General features: G+C 47.5%; 1 protein-coding gene across 8 annotated transcripts; it reads right to left on the bottom strand.

The window, feature by feature from the left end:
• Positions 1-474: 474 nt before the first annotated feature.
• On the bottom strand, positions 475-18,301 carry LOC123180997 (uncharacterized). Of its 8 annotated transcripts, none has more exons than XM_044593205.1 (3): positions 18,264-18,301; positions 18,013-18,157; positions 475-1,043 (listed from the first exon to the last, which is right to left on the bottom strand). In XM_044593205.1, the coding sequence occupies exons 1-3, from the start codon at positions 18,299-18,301 to the stop codon at positions 777-779; spliced, it is 450 nt and encodes a 149-aa protein (XP_044449140.1). In that variant the 3' UTR covers positions 475-776. The 8 variants fall into 8 exon arrangements, 3 of the variants coding, with proteins under 3 accessions (XP_044449140.1, XP_044449138.1, XP_044449139.1); XR_006491434.1 differs by lacking the exons at positions 18,013-18,157; positions 18,264-18,301 and adding exons at positions 1,697-4,512; positions 4,617-5,285 and having other exon boundaries at positions 756-1,043; XR_006491439.1 differs by lacking the exons at positions 18,013-18,157; positions 18,264-18,301 and adding exons at positions 3,038-4,512; positions 4,617-5,285 and having other exon boundaries at positions 812-1,043.
• Positions 18,302-23,850: the final 5,549 nt, after the last annotated feature.

The raw sequence follows: 23,850 nt of genomic DNA on the forward strand, positions 1-23,850 counted from the left end.
TGGCTACCTGGCATGTTTTGAAAAGATTTCACATGTACGTGGTCTGACACACCTTTATCGAAAAAAGGCGGTTTGACACACAGTAAGATACCATAGATTTCAAAAGGAAAAAAACATGCAAGTTACTGCAATAACTTTAGAGAACTCCTTGGGACTTCCACTGTTCCACACTTCAACATTTATACACTACATGGACCTGTTTATGATTTATCAAAAAGATGGCAAAAGCTGTGGTCTCAGCAGCCCGAGAAAACAAGAGCGCCACCATTATTTCTTCACTGGTGAATGATAAAACTTAAATGTTAATGAAATGGTTCAAGCCAGCGTAAGCCCGCCGTAACACCGTCAAAAATAAATAAAACTTAAATGTTTGACAGAAAGCCACTGGAAAATAAGGGCACAACGGCTTGTTTGTAAACACCAGAAAATAACTCTAAGTTTGTGAAAACAGGAAAATAAGGGCTCAACGACTGGTTGATAACATGTCTTAAAGATCATAAATCAGTAACAGAAGAAATGGAACAAGCCAACAAGATTTATATTGACATGGACACAACATAACGTAGATGCTCTGCAAAGACATTTGCCACGGAGTAAGATATAGCCCAGGCAGGCAGCGGGAAAAAAGAAAGAAAGAGGATAATCGTATCATAAGCTCCATGTTTAATATTTGCATTTTATTCTAAGTTACTAGCTATTGTGTCAATCAGCAGAGCTGAACCGGTCCAAAGATAACTCTAGCATGACACCATTTCCTCCTTTATAAGAATAAAACTTCATTCAACATCAAATCCCTTCTCTTGTAGTTCATGTGCAACCTCATTCCTCATTCGGAACCAGAGCTTTTGTGCCTCCTGGTCGAACTTTTTCGACTGCAGTTGCTTCTGCATGTTATCAGAGTCCACGTTTGTATCCGCAAAACCTTTGGGCCCGATCGTGGTACCTAGAGCACCCCCACTTTTTATGAACTCCTCAACTGCCTCTTCATCACCAGGGTAGGGAAACTCCCTGCGCTCATAAAGATGTGCCATTTTTTTTTCTTCCTGGAAAATATTAAAGATAGTTTTTAGAAAACTATAAACTGGAAGGGCGTGAATCAGTGGAAGGATGAACATTAGCAAATAGAACATCCAAGAAAATCTATCACGGTTTTGTAGAAGAGACTAGCAAGATGCCCGTGCTACGCTACGGAGGGAGTCACAAAAGATCGGGTGGACAATGTTTACTCAATAAGTGGAGCCTACTGAACAATAAAAGATGCACCAAGATATCAATCAAAGTGATGCCATATTGTTGCTAAGTACATATCGAGCAAAATCAAACATATGGTTTCCGGCCGATGAACCCTGTCGTCCAACCCAAATATTTTCTTCTCAATTTTCACCTTGCAGAAGACTTGTTGTTCTCCCTACCTAGCTTTCTCATTGCTCTCGACAGAGAACATGCGGAAGATGAAAAATATGTCCACACACATTTGGCAATTGCGACGACGCCAACCAGCTTTTATTTAACACATGCTTTTGTAGTATATTTAGACAAAGGAAAAAAACAATAGACGTCACTTACATACATTTTGTATGGGGCAATGAAACAAAATGCTAGTAAAAGTTGCTCCTGAATCATATGTATATAGGAGTGAGTGCGCATATACATACGTACAAAACTATTAGTACAGGATTAATTGTAACTTTCTTACATCTGGATGTAGCTTGAAAGATTGGATGTGGAGCTACCAAGCAAAGAAAGGCGCTGATGACAAAGAGACTTGCTGTAGGCAGCCTCCGATTTTTTTTCAATCAGAGAGTAATAAAGACAGCTATTAAAAACAATTCAAACACACGTATGAATATTTTTACAAAAATAGTAATCGTCAATGCTAAAGCAAGTGCCTAGTTGTCTTTCTGAAAGTCCTCTCCACTGGGAGCAGACATGCTTCTCCACATATGCACAATCTGAAGTCAATACAAGCAATGGACATAGAGAAACATAACATATAACTAACGCAGAAGTAACACTTTTCTCATAAAGGAAGGAATGCAGAATTAACAAAACAAACGCTGCAACCACAACATTTTTCAGTGACAATTTACTCGCTGCATCTATCAAGGATGAAAATGATACAATAGGCATATGGTACCACTACAGTCCGGCACACAGAGGCAAATGCTAATTATTTTATCTCTAGGGCATAAGCCAACAATAATGAACGACAATAGTGCTGCTGTACTTGGGTGCTCGTGATGAAATTACATCTATTGGCAGCAAGGACACAAATAAATAGAACTTGCCGGAGTGCATTACTTGTATTAGGAATTTAAACAGAGATCATCCACCTAAATACTGAAAGTAAAGTGGCAGCTCTGAACTATTGGAAACGCTAGTTTACAGAATTTTGAAGCTCACCTTGCAGATAAAAAGAATAACCTGACGATATAATTACTCATGCATGAGCTTTTACATGGTCAAGCATGTCAAGCATACAAGCTTCCTCTAAAGGTATTTACAGATTTGTACTTCGATTATCCGGAACTTTAATTATGTGCATGAAACTTTTCTCCGTGCAACAATGAGCTGCTCATATGTGTTGGAGCACACAACAACAACAACCAACAATTATAGAAGAGAACCTAATGATCTATTTACTATTGTGATCCAAATTCTGAGCATAGGCAAGAAAAAATATAGAAGTATAAGCAGAGATCCATGCTGTTGTTCGACATATAGCTATAGATGAGTATCCGCTCATCGCATTCACTGAAGTAAGCAAGGAGGCGGACAACATTGTCGTGCCCGAGCCTAGCCATCACCTCCATTTCTCTTGCGAAATCACTATTGCATTTCCTTGTCAGCAGACTGCCTAAGCCTCTTCAACCATCGTTCTCCCTGTCTCCCATCAGCTAATTGGCCCTAGTGATTACAAGTTATTAAGCTACTGTATTGATTAGTCTATATCTCTAAAAAGAGCTGATTAAACTATTGCAGACCCGAAGTTGATCAAATAAGCAATATTGGGGATGAAATATATGTGCGTACACACCAGCACTGACATTGGGCACGGTGCACCAATGGAGGCGAGTGCAGCTCCACGTCCTTGGCAACGACAGCCTGGACATCCCGCCGGGTGGCCGGGAGCGCAGGCCAGGACGACGCGGCCATCTTTCTTGGTGGGATAATTTGGGATATCACTGAGGAAGAAACCTATTAGATTTAAGAAAAAAAGGTGTATATGACCCCATAAGTATTACATTTTGGCCACATAGCCCCCCTGAGGCCCTGACCTCTAAAACAGGGATCTTAATCCCCTCTACTTTCTAAAACCAGACAAATCAACCCCGATGCTCTGGTAGGTGGTTTTGCTCACGTGGTGGTGAGGTGAGATGGGAAAGCACCAATGTGATAGCCATTCCGTCGAACACTTTAGGTGCCCCCATTAGCGTGCTCCCAGCATACATGTCGACCGCATCTCCTCCAAGAAATGCCACAGGATGAACCTGGTGAGCACCGACGCACGACTAACTCTACAGACTACAACCCATACACATGCCTCCACAAAGCCTACCTCAATGGAAGCCACTGGAGGACACAAGGAGCCGACCGGCAGCACGCGTTCGACCGGCGGCACGAGCGTCTACCTCACTTTCGACCCACTGTCGCGTTAGATCATCTACCACTCCAGCCTCCAGGGATTTCGGCTCTCGTGAGCAGGGCCGGTCAAGAAATTTCGGGGGCCCGGGGCAAGATAACACAGAGGGGCCCTGACACCACATAAACATATGAGTATTCATATTACTATTTTTTGCAAAAAAAAAACTCAGTACACTATAATCTATGTTGCATTGAGTATTCATATTACTATTTTTTGCAAAAAAAAAGTCAGTACACTATAATCTATGTTGCATTCTGATCTAGAGTACGAAAAAACGAGATCATGAACATTGAAGGTAAAAGTTGTTCGTTCTTGTCCATCAACACTTATATGCGGAATATTAGGTAAATTCGGTACACTTTCGTACCCACTCAAGTTATTATCATCCTTAATTTTTCACAGGTTGTTTTTAACAGTAACTAAAGCTAATTATTCAGAATTATAAGCAGTTGCATCTGTTCTAGAAAAGTGTCAATAGTTCATTTCTATGACTCCATCAAGTCATTAGCAGATGGATACATTCTAGATGACATCTTGGTAAATTAAGAGCAGTCTTGTTAGTTACTGGAGCAAGGCATGGAATTAGCACACAAACATATGATAGAAGAAACTAAAAACGCTGCTGATTAAACTAAAAAAATGCAAAGGAGGGCATGGAACCAGGCACCTGAATCACGTAGATGGCTAGAAAAGAAAATTAGAAATTGCAAGATCTTGTTGCTGCTTACAGTTCACGGACAAAAATCTGGGTTCCTCTTTTCTAACTCCAATCAACACGAGCAATCAGAGTGCTTGACACAGCGATGTAGGAGGATGACCTTCACGCAAGACCTTGCCTTCACGAACAAATGAACAATCAGAAAAGCCTGTAAAGGGAGAGACGGGATTTGCAAACTGCATTAGGTTCTTCCATTAATCACGCCAACAGCCAAAAATCACAATTAGACTAAGCAGACGAGGCGCCGTGGACCTGCCTGATTTTCCGCCAATCTCGGGGAAGAGAAGGAGTAGAGGCCGAGGAGACTGCGCGCGCGGAGTGCCCTCAGGACCGGCCCTGCTCGCGAGTACTTCGCGGTGTGCAGTTGTGCGCGGTGCTGCAGTGCGATGACTTCAGGTACCACTCCCGGGAGTACGCGGTGCCGCCGCCGCCCCTGCCAGTGGCGGACGACACGCTGCTCGCCTGCGTCGGCGGGGTGTTGTACTGGATGAGCGACCCGCCAGAAGGCTGTCGTATTCCTTCGTCCCGCACCAGCCGTGCTACCAGACAAGACGGAGGACAACAACTTGAACATCGGAGCGTGCGCGCAGCAAGAGCGACCGGTGCCCATGTCTGAGCGCCCGGAGCCGCCGAACCTTGTCATCCCGATCCGCGTGCCCCATGGCCAACCGGGTCTTCGCGCCCGCGTCGAGGTCAAACTTGGATACGGCAGCAACCACCTCCATGTCTCCTTCTCCAACGGCCTGCACCGCTGCATGCCAGATCTAGAACGAAGGAGTGACGCCGGGGAAATATCAAATCCAAATCTGCTTTATTGAGACCGTAACTGGGACGTGACACTCCGTCCAACTCAACTCCAGCGGTCGCCGGGGAGGAGAGCGGAAGGGCCAACAACGTGAAAATTGGAAGGGGTTCTAGAAGAATCTGTTTCACGAGGGAAAGAGAAACCTCCAGAGAGGCAGAGACCATGGTGTTTCGGCTGTTGCACATCTCAGTCACAATCTCAGCCTTAGATTACAGATCCGACGGTACATATCGCCCAAAGCAGACATACTATCATCACCAACTCGCATTTTTATAGGAGTAGAGATATTCACCTTCAGGGGTTGTTATAGATAATCATACTTCTCCACAAGATAATTTTGGTGCCACGTAAGATATATAATCTAGTGCATCCCATAGAAGGTCCTTTTCATTATAATTTCATGTTTGAGTGTTGAAGGTGACATATAAGGAGAACCCGTCGAATGATAATCAATGACCACAATATACTGTTTCAGTAAAACCTAAGGCATGTGCAAGATACGACCCATGCATGATCAACCACACAAAAAGTTGTATCAATTGCATCTCGTCAAGAAAACGGCATGCCTCTTATTAATTGCGTAGCCAAAATCACCACGTAGTTGCAGCCTTGGCTATCGTTATGCAGTTATGGATGGATGTCATACAACAAAAATGTGGATTTCGACAAGCAGTTAGTGAATGTAGTCTCCCACGCGTTAGGCAATTTCTCAATCACAGTTAGAGTAGAGCTCATTGGAAGTAGCGAGTTTTTCTGGATGACAACTGTCTACGGCCCGTCTGATGATGAGTAAAAGGAGAACTTTCTGACAGAGCTGGCTGCGGTGGCTCCTCCTCCGATTGAACCATGGATGTTGAACGGCGATTTCAACATGATTTATGAAGCGAGGGACAAAAACAACACAAATTTAAATAGAAGAATGATGGGGCGATTCCGCAAGGCAATTGATGTTGCTGGCTTAAGAGAAATTAAGTGCAAGAATAGAATATTCACCTAGAGCAGCGAGAGAGAAGATCCTACCTTACGCAGCATTGATAAGTTCGACGGCAACAATGCCTGGGAGGCAATGCATCTGGCGTTCATGCTTGCTGCAGCATCGACATCTTTTTTGGATTGTTGCCCCCTTGTGCTAGCAAATGCAGCAGCTCCAATTAGGCAGGCCAGGTTCTGTTTTGAAATTTTTTGGCCTTGGTTCCCTCATTTCTATGAAACGGTTCAGCATGCTTGGGAAAGACCAGTGCAGCATGATTGTGTTGGGAATCGTAGCATAATTTTAAAATTTTCCTACGCTCACCAAGATGCATCTATGGAGTATACTAGCAACGAGGGGAAAGGAGTGCATCTACATACCCTTGTAGATCGCGGGCGGAAGCGTTCCAATGAACGTGGATGACGGAGTCGTACTCGCCGTGATCCAAATCACCGATGACCGAGTGCCGAACGGACGGCACCTCCGCGTTCAACACACGTACGGTGCAGCGACGTCTCCTCCTTCTTGATCCAGCAAGGGGGAAGGAGAGGTTGATGGAGATCCAGCAGCAAGACGGCGTGGTGGTGGATGTAGCGGGTCTCGGCAGGGCTTCGCCGAGCTTCTGCGAGAGGGAGAGGTGTTGCAGGGGAGGAGGGAGGCGCCCAAGGCTGAGATATTGCTGCCCTCCCTCCCCCCTTTATATAGGCCCCCTGGGAGGGGGGCGCCGGCCAAAACCCATCTAGGGTGGGGGGGGGCGGCGACCAAGGGGGTGCCTTGCCCCTCAAGGCAAGTGGGAAGCCCCCCCCACCCTAGGGTTTGCAACCCTAGGCGCATGGGGGAGGCCCATGGGGGGGCGCCCAGCCCACTAGGGGCTGGTTCCCTTCCCACTTCAGCCCACGGGGCCCTCCGGGATAGGTGGCCCCACCCGGTGGACCCCCGGGACCCTTCCGGTGGTCCCGGTACAATACCGGTAACCCCCGAAACTTTCCCGGTGGCCGAAACTTGACTTCCTATATATAATTCTTCACCTCCGGACCATTCCGGAACCTCTCGTGACGTCCGGGATCTCATCCGGGACTCCGAACAACTTTCGGGTTTCCGCATACACATATCTCTACAACCCTAGCGTCACCGAACCTTAAGTGTGTAGACCCTACGGGTTCGGGAGACATGCAGACATGACCGAGACGCCTCTCCGGTCAATAACCAACAGCGGGATCTGGATACCCATGTTGGCTCCCACATGTTCCACGATGATCTCATCGGATGAACCACGGTGTCGAGGATTCAATCAATCCCGTATGCAATTCCCTTTGTCAATCGGTATGTTACTTGCCCGAGATTCGATCGTCGGTATCCCAATACCTTGTTCAATCTCGTTACCGGCAAGTCTCTTTACTCGTACCGCAATGCATGATCCCGTGACTAACGCCTTAGTCACATTGAGCTCATTATGATGATGCATTACCGAGTGGGCCCAGAGATACCTCTCCGTCACACGGAGTGACAAATCCCAGTCTCGATCCGTGCCAACCCAACAGACACTTTCGGAGATACCCGTAGTGCACCTTTATAGTCACCCAGTTACGTTGTGACGTTTGGCACACCCAAAGCACTCCTACGGTATCCGGGAGTTGCACGATCTCATGGTCTAAGGAAAAGATACTTGACATTGGAAAAGCTCTAGCAAACGAAACTACACGATCTTTTATGCTATGCTTAGGATTGGGTCTTGTCCATCACATCATTCTCCTAATGATGTGATCCCGTTATCAATGACATCCAATGTCCATAGTCAGGAAACCATGACTATCTGTTGATCAACGAGCTAGTCAACTAGAGGCTTACTAGGGACACGTTGTGGTCTATGCATTCACACATGTATTACGATTTCCGGACAATACAATTATAGCATGAACAATAGACGATTATCATGAACAAAGAAATATAATAATAACCATTTATTATTGCCTCTAGGGCATATTTCCAACAGTCTCCCACTTGCACTAGAGTCAATAATCTAGTTACATTGTGATGAATCGAACACCCATTGCGTCCTGGTGTTGATCATGTTTTGCTCTAGGGAGAGGTTTAGTCAACGGATCTGCTACATTCAGGTCCGTATGTACTTTACAAATATCTATGTCTCCATTTTGAACACTTTCACGAATGGAGTTGAAGCGACGCTTGATATGCCTGGTCTTCCTGTGAAACCTGGGCTCCTTCGCAAGGGCAATAGCTCCAGTGTTGTCACAGAAGAGAGTCATTGGGCCCGACGCATTGGGAATCACCCCTAGGTCGGTAATGAACTCCTTCATCCAGACTGCTTCCTGTGCTGCCTCCGAGGCTGCCATGTACTCCGCTTCACATGTAGATCCCGCCACGACGCTTTGCTTGCAACTGCACCAGCTTACTGCTCCTCCATTCAAAATATACACGTATCCGGTTTGTGACTTCGAGTCATCCAGATCTGTGTCGAAGCTAGCGTCGACGTAACCCTTTACGACGAGCTCTTCGTCACCTCCATAAACGAGAAACATATCCTTAGTCCTCTTCAGGTACTTCAGGATATTCTTGACCGCTGTCCAGTGTTCCATGCCGGGATTACTTTGGTACCTTCCTACCAAACTTACGGCAAGGTTTACATCAGGTCTGGTACACAGCATGGCATACATAATAGACCCTATGGCCGAGGCATAGGGGATGACACTCATCTTTTCTCTATCTTCTGCCGTGGTCGGGCATTGAGCCGTGCTCAATTGCACACCTTGCAATACAGGCAAGAACCCCTTCTTGGACTGATCCATATTGAACTTCTTCAATATCTTGTCAAGGTATGTACTCTGTGAAAGACCAATGAGGCGTCTTGATCTATCTCTATAGATCTTGATGCCTAATATATAAGCAGCTTCTCCAAGGTCCTTCATTGAAAAACACTTATTCAAATAGGCCTTTATACTTTCCAAGAATTCTATATCATTTCCCATCAATAGTATGTCATCCACATATAATATGAGAAATGCTACAGAGCTCCCACTCACTTTCTTGTAAACACAGGCTTCTCCATAAGTCTGTGTAAACCCAAACGCTTTGATCATCTCATCAAAGCGAATGTTCCAACTCCGAGATGCTTGCACCAGCCCATAGATTGAGCGCTGGAGCTTGCATACTTTGTTAGCATTCTTAGGATCGACAAAACCTTCCGGCTGCATCATATACAACTCTTCCTTAAGGAAGCCATTAAGGAATGCCGTTTTGACGTCCATCTGCCATATCTCATAATCATAGTATGCGGCAATTGCTAACATGATTCGGACGGACTTCAGCTTCGCTACGGGTGAGAAAGTCTCATCGTAGTCAACCCCTTGAACTTGTCGATAACCCTTAGCGACAAGTCGAGCTTTGTAGATGGTCACATTACCATCCGCGTCCGTCTTCTTCTTAAAGATCCATTTGTTTTCTATGGCTCGCCGATCATCGGGCAAGTCAGTCAAAGTCCATACTTCGTTTTCATACATGGATCCTATCTCGGATTTCATGGCTTCTAGCCATTTGTCGAAATCCGGGCCCGCCATCGCTTCTTCATAGTTCGAAGGTTCACCGTTGTCTAACAACATGATTTCCAGGACAGGGTTGCCGTACCACTCTGGTGCGGAACGTGTCCTTGTGGACCTACGAAGTTCAGTAACTTGATCCGAAGCTTCATGATCATCATCATTAACTTCCTCCCCAGTCGGTGTAGGCGCCACAGAAACATTTTCCCGCGCTGCGCTACTTTCCGGCACGAAAGGGGCGACTATCACCTCATCAAGTTCCACTTTCCTCCCACTCAATTCTTTCGAGAGAAACTCCTTCTCTAGAAAGGACCCGTTCTTGGCAACGAAGATCTTGCCTTCGGATCTGAGGTAGAAGGTATACCCAATCGTTTCCTTAGGGTATCCTATGAAGACGCATTTTTCCGACTTGGGTTCGAGCTTTTCAGGTTGAAGTTTCTTGACATAAGCATCGCATCCCCAAACTTTTAGAAACGACAGCTTAGGTTTCTTCCCAAACCATAATTCATACGGTGTCGTCTCAACGGATTTCGACGGAGCCCTATTTAAAGTGAATGCGGCAGTCTTTAAAGCATAGCCCCAAAATGAGAGCGGTAAATCGGTAAGAGACATCATAGATCGCACCATATCCAATAGAGTGCGATTACGACGTTCGGACACACCGTTTCTCTGAGGTGTTCCAGGCGGCGTGAGTTGTGAAACTATTCCACATTTCCTTAAGTGTGTACCAAATTCGTGACTTAAATATTCTCCACCACGATCTGATCGTAAGAATTTTATTTTCCTGTCACGTTGATTCTCAACTTCACTCTGAAATTCCTTGAACTTTTCAAAGGTTTCAGACTTGTGTTTCATTAGGTAGACATACCCATATCTACTTAAATCATCAGTGAGAGTGAGAACATAACGATATCCTCCGCGAGCCTCAACACTCATTGGACCGCACACATCGGTATGTATGATTTCCAATAAGTTGGTTGCTCGCTCCATTGTTCCGGAGAACGGAGTCTTGGTCATCTTACCCATGAGGCATGGTTCGCACGTGTCAAATGATTCGTAATCAAGAGACTCCAAAAGTCCATCTGCATGGAGCTTCTTCATGCGCTTGACACCAATGTGACCAAGGCGGCAGTGCCACAAGTATGTGGGACTATCGTTATCAACTTTACATCTTTTGGTATTCACACTATGAACATGTGTAACATCACGTTCGAGATTCATCAAAAATAAACCATTGACCAGCGGGGCATGACCATAAAACATATCTCTCAAATAAACAGAACAACCATTATTCTCGGATTTAAATGAGTAGCCATCTCGAATTAAACGAGATCCAGATACAATGTTCATGCTCAAAGCTGGCACTAAATAACAATTATTGAGGTTTAAAACTAATCCCGTGGGTAGATGCAGAGGTAGCGTGCCGACGGCGATCACATCGACCTTGGAACCATTCCCGACGCGCATCGTCACCTCGTCCTTTGCCAGTCTCCGTTTATTCTGTAGTTCCTGTTTTGAGTTACAAATATGAGCAACCGCACCGGTATCAAATACCCAGGAGCTACTACGAGTACTGGTAAGGTACACATCAATTACATGTATATCACATATACCTTTGGTGTTGCCGGCCTTCTTGTCCGCTAAGTATTTGGGGCAGTTCCGCTTCCAGTGACCACTTCCCTTGCAATAAAAGCACTCAGTTTCAGGCTTGGGTCCATTCTTTGACTTCTTCCCAGTAACTGGCTTACCGGGCGCGGCAACTCCCTTGCCGTCCTTCTTGAAGTTCTTCTTACCCTTGCCCTTCTTGAACTTAGTGGTTTTATTCACCATCAACACTTGATGTTCTTTTCTGATCTCCACCTCAGCTGATTTCAGCATTGAATATATCTCAGGAATGGTCTTTTTCATCCCCTGCATATTGAAGTTCATCACAAAGCTCTTGTAGCTTGGTGGAAGCGACTGGAGGATTCTGTCAATGACCGCGTCATCCGGGAGATTGACTCCCAGCTGAGACAAGCGGTTATGCAACCCAGACATTCTGAGTATGTGCTCACTAACAGAACTATTCTCCTCCATTTTACAGCTGAAGAACTTGTCGGAGACATCATATCTCTCGACCCGGGCATGAGCTTGGAAAACCAATTTCAGCTCCTCGAACATCTCATATGCTCCATGTTTCTCAAAACGCTTTTGGAGACCCGGTTCTAAGCTGTAAAGCATGCCGCACTGAACGAGGGAGTAATCATCAGCACGCTGCTGCCAAGCGTTCATAACGTCTTGGTTCTCAGGGATTGGTGCTTCACCTAGCGGTGCTTCTAAGACATAATCTTTCTTGGCTACTATGAGGATGATCCTCAGGTTCCGGACCCAGTCCGTATAGTTGCTGCCATCATCTTTCAGCTTGGTTTTCTCTAGGAACGCGTTGAAATTGAGGACAACGTTGGCCATTTGATCTACAAGACATAGTGTAAGGATTTTAGACTAAGTTCATGATAATTAAGTTCATCTAATCAAATTATTTAATGAACTCCCACTCAGATAGACATCCCTCTAGTCATCTAAGTGATACATGATCCGAATTTAACTAGGCCGTGTCCGATCATCACGTGAGACGGACTAGTCAAGATCGGTGAACATCTCCATGTTGATCGTATCTTCTATACGACTCATGCTCGACCTTTCGGTCCTCCGTGTTCCGAGGCCATGTCTGTACATGCTAGGCTCGTCAAGTCAACCTAAGTGTATTGCGTGTGTTCCGAGGCCATGATGCCACTGTTGGGAATCGTAGCATAATTTAAAATTTTCCTACGCTCACCAAGATGCATCTATGGAGTCTACTAGCAACGAGGGGAAGGGAGTGCATCTACATACCCTTGTAGATCGCGAGCGGAAGCGTTCCAATGAACGTGGATGACGGAGTCGTACTCGCCGTGATCCAAATCACCGATGACCGAGTGCCGAACGGACGGCACCTCCGCGTTCAACACACGTACGGTGCAGCGACGTCTCCTCCTTCTTGATCCAGCAAGGGGGAAGGAGAGGTTGATGGAGATCCAGCAGCACGACGGCGTGGTGGTGGATGTAGCGGGTCTCCGGCAGGGCTTCGCCAAGCTTCTGCGAGAGAGAGAGGTGTTGCAGGGGAGGAGGGAGGCGCCCAAGGCTGTGTGTTGCTGCCCTCCCTCCCCCCACTATTTATAGGACCCCTGGGGGGGCGCCAGCCCTTGGGAGATCAGATCTCCAAGGGGGCGGCGGCCAAGTGGGGGGAAGGGGTGCCTTGCCCCCCAAGGCAAGGGGGAAGCTCCCCCCCTAGGGTTCCCAACCGTAGGCGCATGGGGGGGAGGCCCAAGGGGGGCGCCCCAGCCCACTAAGGGCTGGTTCCCTTCCACTTTCAGCCCACGGGGCCCTCCGGGATAGGTGGCCCCACCCGGTGGACCCCCGGGACCCTTCCGGTGGTCCCGGTACAATACCGGTAACCCCCGAAACTTTCCCGGTGGCCGAAACTTGACTTCCTATATATAATTCTGCGAGAGGGAGAGGTGTTGGATGTAGTGGGTCTCGGCAGGGCTTCGCCGAGCTTCTGCGAGAGGGAGAGGTGTTGCAGGGGAGGAGGGAGGCGCCCAAGGCTGAGATATTGCTGCCCTCCCTCCCCCCCTTTATATAGGCCCCCTGGGAGGGGGGGCGCCGGCCAAAACCCATCTAGGGTGGGGGGGCGGCGGCCAAGGGGGTGCCTTGCCCCCCAATGCAAAGTTGTGTCAAGGCACTTCATCGAGAATAGATACTCTGCCCAATGGCAAAAATACTATGGAGGTCTGTCCACATAGCATTTAATATTACTCCTCCGAATACTATCAACACATTATTTGGGACGTGGTTAGATGGAATAGATTCAGAAACGGCGAGACATATCCGTGTAGGAGTATGTGCTTTATTATTGGCAGTATGGAACTGCAGGAACGATATGGTTTTTAACAGAACAACAAATTTTCATTTCTTGCAAGTTATTTTCCGGGCCACTGCATTGATCCGTATGTGGTCGCTACTCACTCCGACGGATGCCAGGGAGCGTATGGTTACTGGGTCTATCCGGTGGGAGACGGTAGCACGGGCTATCTTCAACCGGTTTGGATGGCGGTCATGTTGGGGAACGTAGCAGAAATTCAAAATTTTCTATGCATCACCAAGATCAATCTATGGAGTAATCTAGCAACGAGGGGAAGGGGAGTGCATCTACATACCATTGTAGATCGCGATGCGGAAGCGTTGCAAGAACGCGGATGAGGGAGTCGTACTCGTAGCGATTCAGATCGCGGTTGATTCCGATCTAAGCACCGAAGAACGGTGCCTCCGCGTTCAACACACGTGCAGCCCGGTGACGTCTCCCACGCCTTGATCCAGCAAGAAGAGAGGGAGAGGTTGAGGAAGACTCCGTCCAGCAGCAGCACGACGGCGTGGTGGTGGTGGAGGAGCGTGGCAATCCCGCAGGGCTTCGCCAAGCACCGCGGGACAGGAGGAGGAGGGAGAGGGGTAGGGCTGCGCCGAAAGAGAGACGTTCTCGTGTCTTGGGCAGCCCCAAACCTCAACTATATATAGGGGGGGAGGGGGCTGCGCCCCCTCTAGGGTTTCCACCCCAAGGGCTGGCGGCCAGCCCTAGATCCCATCTAGGGGGGCGGGCAAGGGGACGAGAGGGGGGGGCGCCACTAGGGTGGGCCTTAAGGCCCATCTGACCTAGGGTTTGCCCCCTCCCACTCTCCCATGCGCCTTGGGCCTTGGTGGGGGGCGCACCAGCCCACCTGGGGCTGGTCCCCTCCCACACTTGGGCCATGCAGCCTTCTAGGGCTGGTGGCCCCACTTGGTGGACCCCCGGGACCCTCCCGGTGGTCCCGGTACATTACCGATAACACCCGAAACTTTTCCGGTGACCAAAACAGGACTTCCCATATATAAATCTTTACCTCCGGACCATTCCGGAACTCCTCGTGACGTCCGGGATCTCATCCGGGACTCCGAACAACATTCGGTAACCACGTACATACTTTCCCTATAACCCTAGCGTCATCGAACCTTAAGTGTGTAGACCCTACGGGTTCGGGAACCATGCAGACATGACCGAGACGTTCTCCGGTCAATAACCAACAACGGGATCTGGATACCCATGTTGGCTCCCACATGTTCCACGATGATCTCATCGGATGAACCACGATGTCGGGGATTCAATCAATCCCGTATGCAATTCCCTTTGTCTATCGGCATGTTACTTGCCCAAGATTCGATCGTCGGTATCCCTATACCTTGTTCAATCTCGTTCCCGACAAGTCTCTTTACTCGTTCCGTAACTCACATCATCCCGTGATCAACTCCTTGGTCACATTGTGCACATTATGATGATGTCCTACCGAGTGGGCCCAGAGATACCTCTCCGTTTACACGGAGTGACAAATCCCAGTCTCGATTCGTGCCAACCCAACAGACACTTTCGAAGATACCTGTAGTGCACCTTTATTGCCACCCAGTTACGTTGTGACGTTTGGTACACCCAAAGCATTCCTACGGTATCCGGGAGTTGCACAATCTCATGGTCTAAGGAACTGATACTTGACATTAGAAAAGCTCTGAGCAAACGAACTACACGATCTTGTGCTAGGCTTAGGATTGGGTCTCGTCCATCACATCATTCTCCTAATGATGTGATCCCGTTATCAACGACATCCAATGTCCATGGTCAGGAAACCGTAACCATCTATTGATCAACGAGCTAGTCAATTAGAGGCTTACTAGGGACATGGTGTTGTCTATGTATCCATACATGTATCTGAGTTTCCTATCAATACAATTCTAGCATGGATAATAAACGATTATCATGAACAAGGAAATATGATAATAACCTATTTATTATTGCCTCTAGGGCATATTTCCAACAGGTCATGTAATAGGATAGGTGTTTAGTTTCCTATCTTCTTTTTGCCTGCCGGTTGTGGCTATCCTGATCTTTTATGTTTTTGCTCTGTGTGAGCATTTCTTCTATTATGAGACTTGAAGACTTTGTTGAACCTTTTGCTTATTAATAATATGGCCGTATGAATCGTTCTGATGCAGAGGCCGGGGGATAACCTCCTTTCGGAAAAGCCGGCTCTGCTATTCAAATTAGATATCGCAAGAGCTTTTGATTCAATTTCATGGGAATATACTATGGAGCTTCTGCAGAGCTTGGGTTTCAGTCCACGATGACGTGATTGGATCGCCATATTGTTTTCCTCAGCCTCCTATGCTTGTCTGCTCAATGGGACTCCAGTGGACCAAATTTGGCACAGCCCTGGTCTAAGGCAAGGCGGCCCTTTGTCGCTGTTGTTCTTTATTTTAGCAATCTACCCACTGCATCGGCTGCTTGCCGCGGCTACTGAACATGGGACTCTAGCTCCCCTTCCTGGCAGGGGAACAAGCATGCTGATCAGTTTATACGCGAACGATGCGGTTTTATTTGCCAACCCGATCAAGCAAGAGGTTGACACTCTGATGGAACATCTTCGTTTCTTCGGAGATGCAATAGGCCTGAAACTAAGCTCGTAAAAATCCTCGGTGGCTCCCATCAGATGTGAGGAGTTGCTATTGTCGGAAGTGGTACAGAACTTTGGGGGCAAATTAGTCAGTTTCCCGGTGACTTATCTTGCGCTGCTCATCTCGACAACACGTCTAAGGATTGTGCATCTTCAGTTCATCATCGACAGAATAAGAGCTCGCTTGGCCGGTTGGAAAGGGAAGCTAATGAACATAGCAGGTAGAAGGGTCCTCGTCAAATGTGTGCTCACTGCTCTACCAACCTTTGCTTTAACAGTTCTGGAAGTCCCGAAGAAAATTCTCAGGGAAACTGACAAGGCGAGGCGCCGTTTTCTCTGGGCACAAGACGAAGGCATCGCCGGCGGTAAGTGCAAGGTGGCCTGGGACAAGGTTTGCTCACCATTGGAGAGAGGGGGGCTGAGCGTCCTCCACATTCATCGTTTCAGTCGAGCTCTCAGGTTAAGATGGCTCTGGATTGCATGGCAGCGACCACTATGGCCCTGGGTGGGTTTCCAAACGCCGTGTGACGAGCAGGATCAGGCCATATTCGCTAATGCAACGGCGGTGACTGTAGGCGATGGAAAGACAACCAAATTCTGGAAGAGCTCGTGTATCGAAGGCGCGCCGCTGCGCATGGCCTTCCCTGCCCTTTTCAGTCATGCACGGTGCAAAAACAGAACTGTTGCTGAAGCCCTGAATAATGATCAGTGGGTACTTGATCTGCGGCATGGGAACACCACGGCCATCGCCAATGATTTCCTGAGACCGTGGCGCCTGCTGCACAACACTGAGCTTCGTATCAATGAAAATGAGAGTGACAAGATAAGATGGATGGGGGGAAAGGACGGCTGCTGTTCTGCAGGCTCGGCCTGCAAAATGCAGTTTCAGTCGACAGCGTCGAGCGGTTTTAAACCCCTGATCTGGAAGGCATGGGCCCCTGTCAAGGTGAAGATGTTCGCATGGTTGCTGCATTACAATAGACTCTGGTGCAATGATCGGCTTCAGCGGAGAGGTTGGCCCAATGGATATTTTTGCCCACTATGTCTGCGTAACCTGGAGACATCCATGCATCTCATATGGTACCGCCCCTTCTCCCGATAAATTTGGCGCGAGGCTGCAACCTGGATAGGATGCTCTCCATTGCAACCGATGGACCGAGTGCATTCGTCTTCCATTAAAGTTTGTCAGTCCATAATCAGGAGAACTGCAGCAGAGCACAAGAACGGCATTAAGATCATAATCATGATGATCTCTTGGGAATTATGGAAGGAGAGGAATGCAAGTGTTTTCAGAGATAACATTCCAGGGGCCTCTGATGTCATTGCTGCAATCAAAAGCAACATGGAACAATGGAGGCTAGCAGGTGCTAAAGACATTGAGAGTTTGAGACCCCCTTTGGGGAGATGACCGCGAGATAGCAAACTATGATCCTGGTAGTTTGTTTTTCTTTCCTTTTCTCCGCAGCTCTATGTACCCCATGATCACTTGATCACACTATTTTCCGCATGCTCTCTGCTAAATCAATGAAGCCGGCACAAACCGGATCTTAAAAAGAAAAAAGAAAAACTGTGGCACGGAAAGTGCCTTACTGTAAGATACAGTGTGGAACGCATTGACATTATCTACTGGCAGTTCTGAACCATAGTTCCAAAAAATGAGCATTCAGGTAGATGCATTTCATTGTACTAGTAAAACAAAAGGTGGCACCAATTCATTTCTGCCTCAACCAAGGGTCACCAGGCACCAGCCATAGTTGATAGTACCTACCTTGGGGCGTGGCTTGAGCGTCCACCAACCAAGCGGCGACGTGTCATTCCAGAGCCATGCTGCGCCGAAAAGCGCGTAGGTGCAGAGCATGCCCTTGCCCATCTGCTTAAAGAAGTAGGCATCCCTCTTCTCGAACCCCATCCTCCTGATCCCCAAAGCAACAAGAACAGAGACGACATCAATAGTTTACCTAATCCGTGCGTAGAGGGAGAGGGAGAGCCAGCTATCATGGGATGCTCGTGCCCGCTTACCTGAGGAGCGGACAGGCCTGAGGGAAGCTGCGCAGCATCGCGTCACCTGCGGCTGCGGGACATATATAGGAGGAAAGTGAAGACAAGAGGGTTTTAGTGCGGCATTTCGTCGAACAGATAGCGTATGCCCGCCGTGAAGCGATTTGAATCACTGTAATTAACAGAACTAGTGTCCTTTTACTCAGAGACTGAGACAGTAGTACTAGAATAGAAGAGGAAACAAGTTAGGAAGGATAATTCACCTAACATACGGTACCGGAGATATTTTTTTTGAGTAAAATGCACTAGCGGTCATTGAACTTATCTCGATAGTTCACTTTGGTCACTGTACTCAAGAATACGGTCAATACGGTCACTGTATACGACTTAGGATGATTGTACAGTCACTGGCTTAGCGTATAGCTTCGTATTTTGTCTAGTTGACCGGTCAAACAGTCCACATGCGCCTCATTAGCTTGTGTTTTGTCTCTATCTATCTATGCAGACCCATCTGTCAGCTTGTGTTTAGTAGGCTAACTCGTATCGGTTGGAATCAAACCACGGACCAATCTATGCGTGCACGAGCTAGCTAATTGAACACAAACTCCATTTATATACTCCTACTTCTGTGATGCCCGCATTGGCACACAGCATGCACAGTGCACAGAACACACACTAGCACTCGTTGCAAGCGTGCACACACTCATGCTCACGCAGTCACACATGACCGCTCTCCTCTAGGTAATGCATGCACATCGTCTCTCAGCCAGAGTCCTGCTCATGGCCGCAGCGGCGAGCCCGTCACCTAAGGCGGTGTTTGACATTACTGCGCCCGACGCTTGTCCGCGGCCTCTGCTAACGCCAATCATATATATATTCGCCTAGCTCAACACCAACATCATACTTATGGTTGTGCGCCGAGCTGCTCGACATTAGCCACGGCTCCGCACACGACGCGACAACATGGCTCGGTAACTTACTCACGTATACCATCCTTTGTACCCATTGCACATCAGTGTGTGTTTGATCGATCCATCCATTATTCATACGTATATCTAACCGACAATCCATGATCGAAAGAACATGTATGCATGGTTGTGTGTGCCTCTCATGATGATTGTCGAAGGCTAGCTAGCGACGAGAACGGTTGCATGGATGCCCGACTGTCTGTACGTGCCGTATACGATTCAAAGACTTGATGTCCATGAGTTCACACAACATATTTCAGCACAATCATAAGCGTGAGTGTGTGTGTGCGTGTGGGTGCTAGTGTGTATTGTGTGCTGTCTACGCGTGTGCGTTGTGTGCTAGTGTGTGCGTGCGTGTCGGGTCCGTGTGCGTGCCCGCCGCGTGCGTGCATGCTTTGTTCGCGTTGTGTGCGTCACATGTTGGGTGTGCCCGCGTAGTGTGCGTCGCGTTTCTTCTTTGCAGTAATAAACTACTCGTATCATTCTACACTTCTAACACGAAGAAGTTCGCTCTCAACTGGGTCGCTTGTGGGGCTTTTTACACGGCAGGTTCCAGGTTCAACCTCGCCCATGCATAATTTTAGTTTCTCTAATTTATTTGTTTCACCAATTGACAGGTGGGGCCGCATAGGTACAGAGAGCCTCGGGCTGTCCAGGCGCATGTGCAATCTTTGACCGGTCAACTAGACAAAATACAAAGCTATACGCTGAGCCAGTGACCATACAACGAACCTAAGTCGTATATAGTGATCATATTGACCGTATTCTTAAATACAGTGATCAAAGTAAGCTATCACGACAAGTTCGATGACCGCCAGTGCCTTTTACTCTTCTTTTTTTGAGCAAAATACGGTACCGGAGATGGAAATGCTAGGGTTAGAGGGAGAGCAAAGGAGAGAGAAGCAGCTCACAAGGGCCCGTGAGTCCGTGACCAGGAGGGCTGCCTCGCTGGCCCGCAAGATTGGATGGTCTTGTGTAACGTGGCGCTTACCTTCGTGTCTTCTTTTTCTTTGGACAAAACTTTCGATCAGTTAACACTTGTCATATGGCAGTAGTACAATAAATATATTAAAGTAACAAAACTTATGTGCAGGTCCGTAGACTAACTAGTGATGATCAAATATTGTAGCGAGTCGAAGATGCACCGCTGTCATCACCCTTTCCTCCTCGCCAGAGCTGGACAAAACCTGTTGTGAAGTCGTCGTGCTACACCAGCCGTCTAATAAAGAAAAGCATAGATCAAAAAGATCAAACATGTAGACACATGACCGAAGACTGGATCCAAACAGATCCACCAAAGACCAGCACCGATCGAATTTCACGAGATCCGACGAACACACACTGTCACATACCCTCTGACGATGCTAGACGCGCCATCCAGACGGGGATCAGACATTGGAGACATTGTCGCCGCCACACAACCCTTACTGAGACGTTGAACCAAACAAGACCGGGAGTTATGTCCCTCCCGCCTGGTGAGGGGTTGGAGGTCCTTCGCATCTCCATGACTCAAACGACATCGAAAGCGGGGCAGACCGGCGACAATGCCAACGGGAGGAGGGAAAACCCTAGTCACCTCAGAGTTACTTCTTGGGGAGAATTACATGTGTGCCTAATATGTAGCTTCTTAACTTGTGTGTGTCCAAATGTTAAAGGCCTCATCCAATGCGTGTGTGCTTAAACAATGCGCTAAGTGCATGAAAGGGCTTAACAACTAAACTCATAAATGCATAGATTCAGAGCTTTTTGTTGCTAAGCTTCATGCATTTAATCAGTTGCAGACTCTAAATTGTGTTCCCGCCTAGGTATGTGTGTCTAGCATCGTTTCTTTCTAGTCATCAAACTATTTTTTCTCCTTTTAGGGCCAGTTCTATTGGCCGATTCTCGTAGAATCGAACCTCTTCCCAGCTTCTCTCAAAATCTTCAATCCCTATTCATTTGATAGTCCTAGCAAACTAGACCCTAACTGCAATTTAATTGATACACAACTGTAATTAATTCATCATATTATTTTTTAGTTAAAGAGACGCCACTGGTGAAACTATGGATCCCAATTCATTCATCCCTATTGCTTTCAACCTCAATCAACGTACTTTCAGTTAATTTTTCAATTTGAATTTATTTCTCTTATTGTAATCAATACATCTAAACATAAGTTGCTTTAATTCTTGTAACTAGCAAGGCTAGTTTCGCTTGGGGCCAAGGCAAATTCTGTATTTTTGGGTGCAAGGACCGATCATTAGCAGCAATTCAGAGCTCATGTGTGTTCGATAAACCTTTAAGATCATTCACTTGGGAAAAATTGCTGCTTACTACAAACCTCTGCAGTCGAGGCCCAACACCTTCCTAGATTAGAGGAAGCACATGTCAAGGAGCTAATCAATGCATTGGTGCCCGGATGAAAGCCGCATGGAATCAACCGCTCTCTCCAAGCATGCTATAACGCACGACAACAGACTGATCCACTTCTTATACACCAACATTGAATCGTAGTTATAATCCCTTAGCACAAAGCCAAAACGTCCCTGCAAAACCCAATGGCTTGCAAGGCAGTCTAGTCATACGCATCAAGGCACCTTGCCAAGCAACGCTCCAGAAAAAAATCTCTTCGGCGAGGGTAAGACGCCATATCGAGGCAACTCGGTTTTTATTTCGGCCATCACAACCCGTTAGTCTGCAACCTCACACACATAGAAAAGCGTGTCAAAGCAAACCACATCTTCATGTTCTCCAAAATAGGGATTATAGAAAACACAACAAAACTCATTTTGTACGCATGAATTAACAAAGAAATGCAAAAAGCTGCAGTAAGAAATCACACGTAGAAACACGACGCACGGGTAGAGCAACATGAAGAGAATCAACCATTTTAGACATGCAAAGGGCAGCGAGACATCCACAAAGAAATCAAACAAGCAAGCAGACGTGGGCGAGGAGAATGGTAGTCCACCTAATCGAATAGCAACAGTGGCCAATTGAGCCCGTCGGGAGCCATAAAGCAAACAAACCTTCTCAACCATTAGAGATTAGAATACAACCATTTCATCAGACAGAGTACACGGAGATGACTGATGAGATAGCTCACGTGGAAAAGCAGGGATCCAAGAACATCCATAATCAAACTTTACGAAGAAGCCCACTGGATCTACAGCCGCAAGGGCAAAGAGAATGTACGGTCAGCGAGAAGAAGAAATCACGCACATTGAGCAAGGAAATGAAAGCCGAACCTAAGCAATGAACACCATGTTAGCCAGGGAAGAAAATAGAAGGCGGTCGTGCAGGAGGACCGATGAGAAGCTTACATAACCCCTTCCATTGGCGAGGAGCGAAGGGAAGGGAACCTACCGTGCTTTGTTAGATGTGAAATGGTGGGCGTGAAGAACAATGTCGCAGGAGGAAGAAAAGGATATGGGGAAGGAGGCAAGGCAAAGTAGTCTTGACACCACATAAGCAAGTGAAATGATAAAACTGACCACACGCAGTCCCACACGTGGACGCGAACCAAGTACCAGGGAAAGAAGCACCAATAGGTACCCCTCCTTGCATGTAAGCAAGACGAAGCCAAAAAGAACACAGAAAGGACGTCGAACGAACAACGAGGGCACCGTCGGCACAGAAAGATAAAGCATGAAGGACCACCCCCGCCTGACACAGCCCTTCTCGGCGTACCACAAGAGAGCCTAGGGCTTCATGCCACAATCACTCCCTGCGTGCTGCAACCAACCAAAAATAAAACCCAGACAAACATCGACACACGCCACTAGAAGGATAACACTAAACACTCGCAGAGCAAGGCAACACCAAACGACCAGGAAAGCGACATGCTTTTACCCAACCAGACAAACGGTAAACACTCCGACCATTGGGTTAACCCATCCAAGCCATCAACCCAACAAACTAGCATGTGGACCAAAATGCCAACCCGATGCAAACATGCACCTAGGTAGACCGAAAACGAGTATCCAAACACTAGCGTGGGCAATCACGAGGGACGTTACATGAACCATCCCACGGCCACCCACCGCGCACGGGGAAAAGAAGATCAAAAAACCAATCGAGCGATTATAGGACATGTTTTCACCAATCCAGCTAAACGTTAACCCGTTCAAGACGTCGACCCAACACACTAGCAGGTGGACCCAAACCATAGCCCGGCCCCAACAAGCAGCCCGGTAGGCGCGGAATGATTGAATGAGCATTGGAGCTCCAGCGTGAGCAACGAGAGTGAAGTTACTTGTCCCAACCCATGTGAACCCACCGAGTACGGAGCAAGATGTGACAAAGAGGAATGTTACCCATCCAATCCCACGCTCGCCCACCCCATACGAACCAAGAGCATAAGCCATTCTTTTATCGACTGAGTTAAACGAGACCACACCCTTTCGCACACCCAACACACCGCCATGCGGGACCTGCTCAAAACTGGCAGCCTCGCCAGCGCCCCATCTTCGGGTGTGGGCACAACAGTGCCAAGCAAGCGCCGCCTGATCATAAAATGGCCAACGGACTTGACCAAACAAGTTGCGCCACCCGATCATGAAACATCCATCTAGCAGACTCGACCAACCGGGCAACCCTCGGAGAGTCTATCAGTCGGGTGGATCGATTAGACACCACCAAACATACAGCTTACAGCCACA

This window comes from Triticum aestivum, chromosome 1D (assembly GCF_018294505.1).
Source record: "Triticum aestivum cultivar Chinese Spring chromosome 1D, IWGSC CS RefSeq v2.1, whole genome shotgun sequence".
Taxonomy (NCBI): domain Eukaryota; kingdom Viridiplantae; phylum Streptophyta; class Magnoliopsida; order Poales; family Poaceae; genus Triticum; species Triticum aestivum.

Coding starts and splice junctions, on each gene's coding strand:
- LOC123180997 (XM_044593203.1), bottom strand. CDS start 5,121: ATGCAGCGGTGCAGGCCGTTGGAGAAGGAGACATGGAGGTGGTTGCTG. Junction 4,513..4,620: donor CGAGATTGGCGGAAAATCAG/GCAGGTCCACGG, acceptor CTCCCTTTACAG/GCTTTTCTGATTGTTCATTT.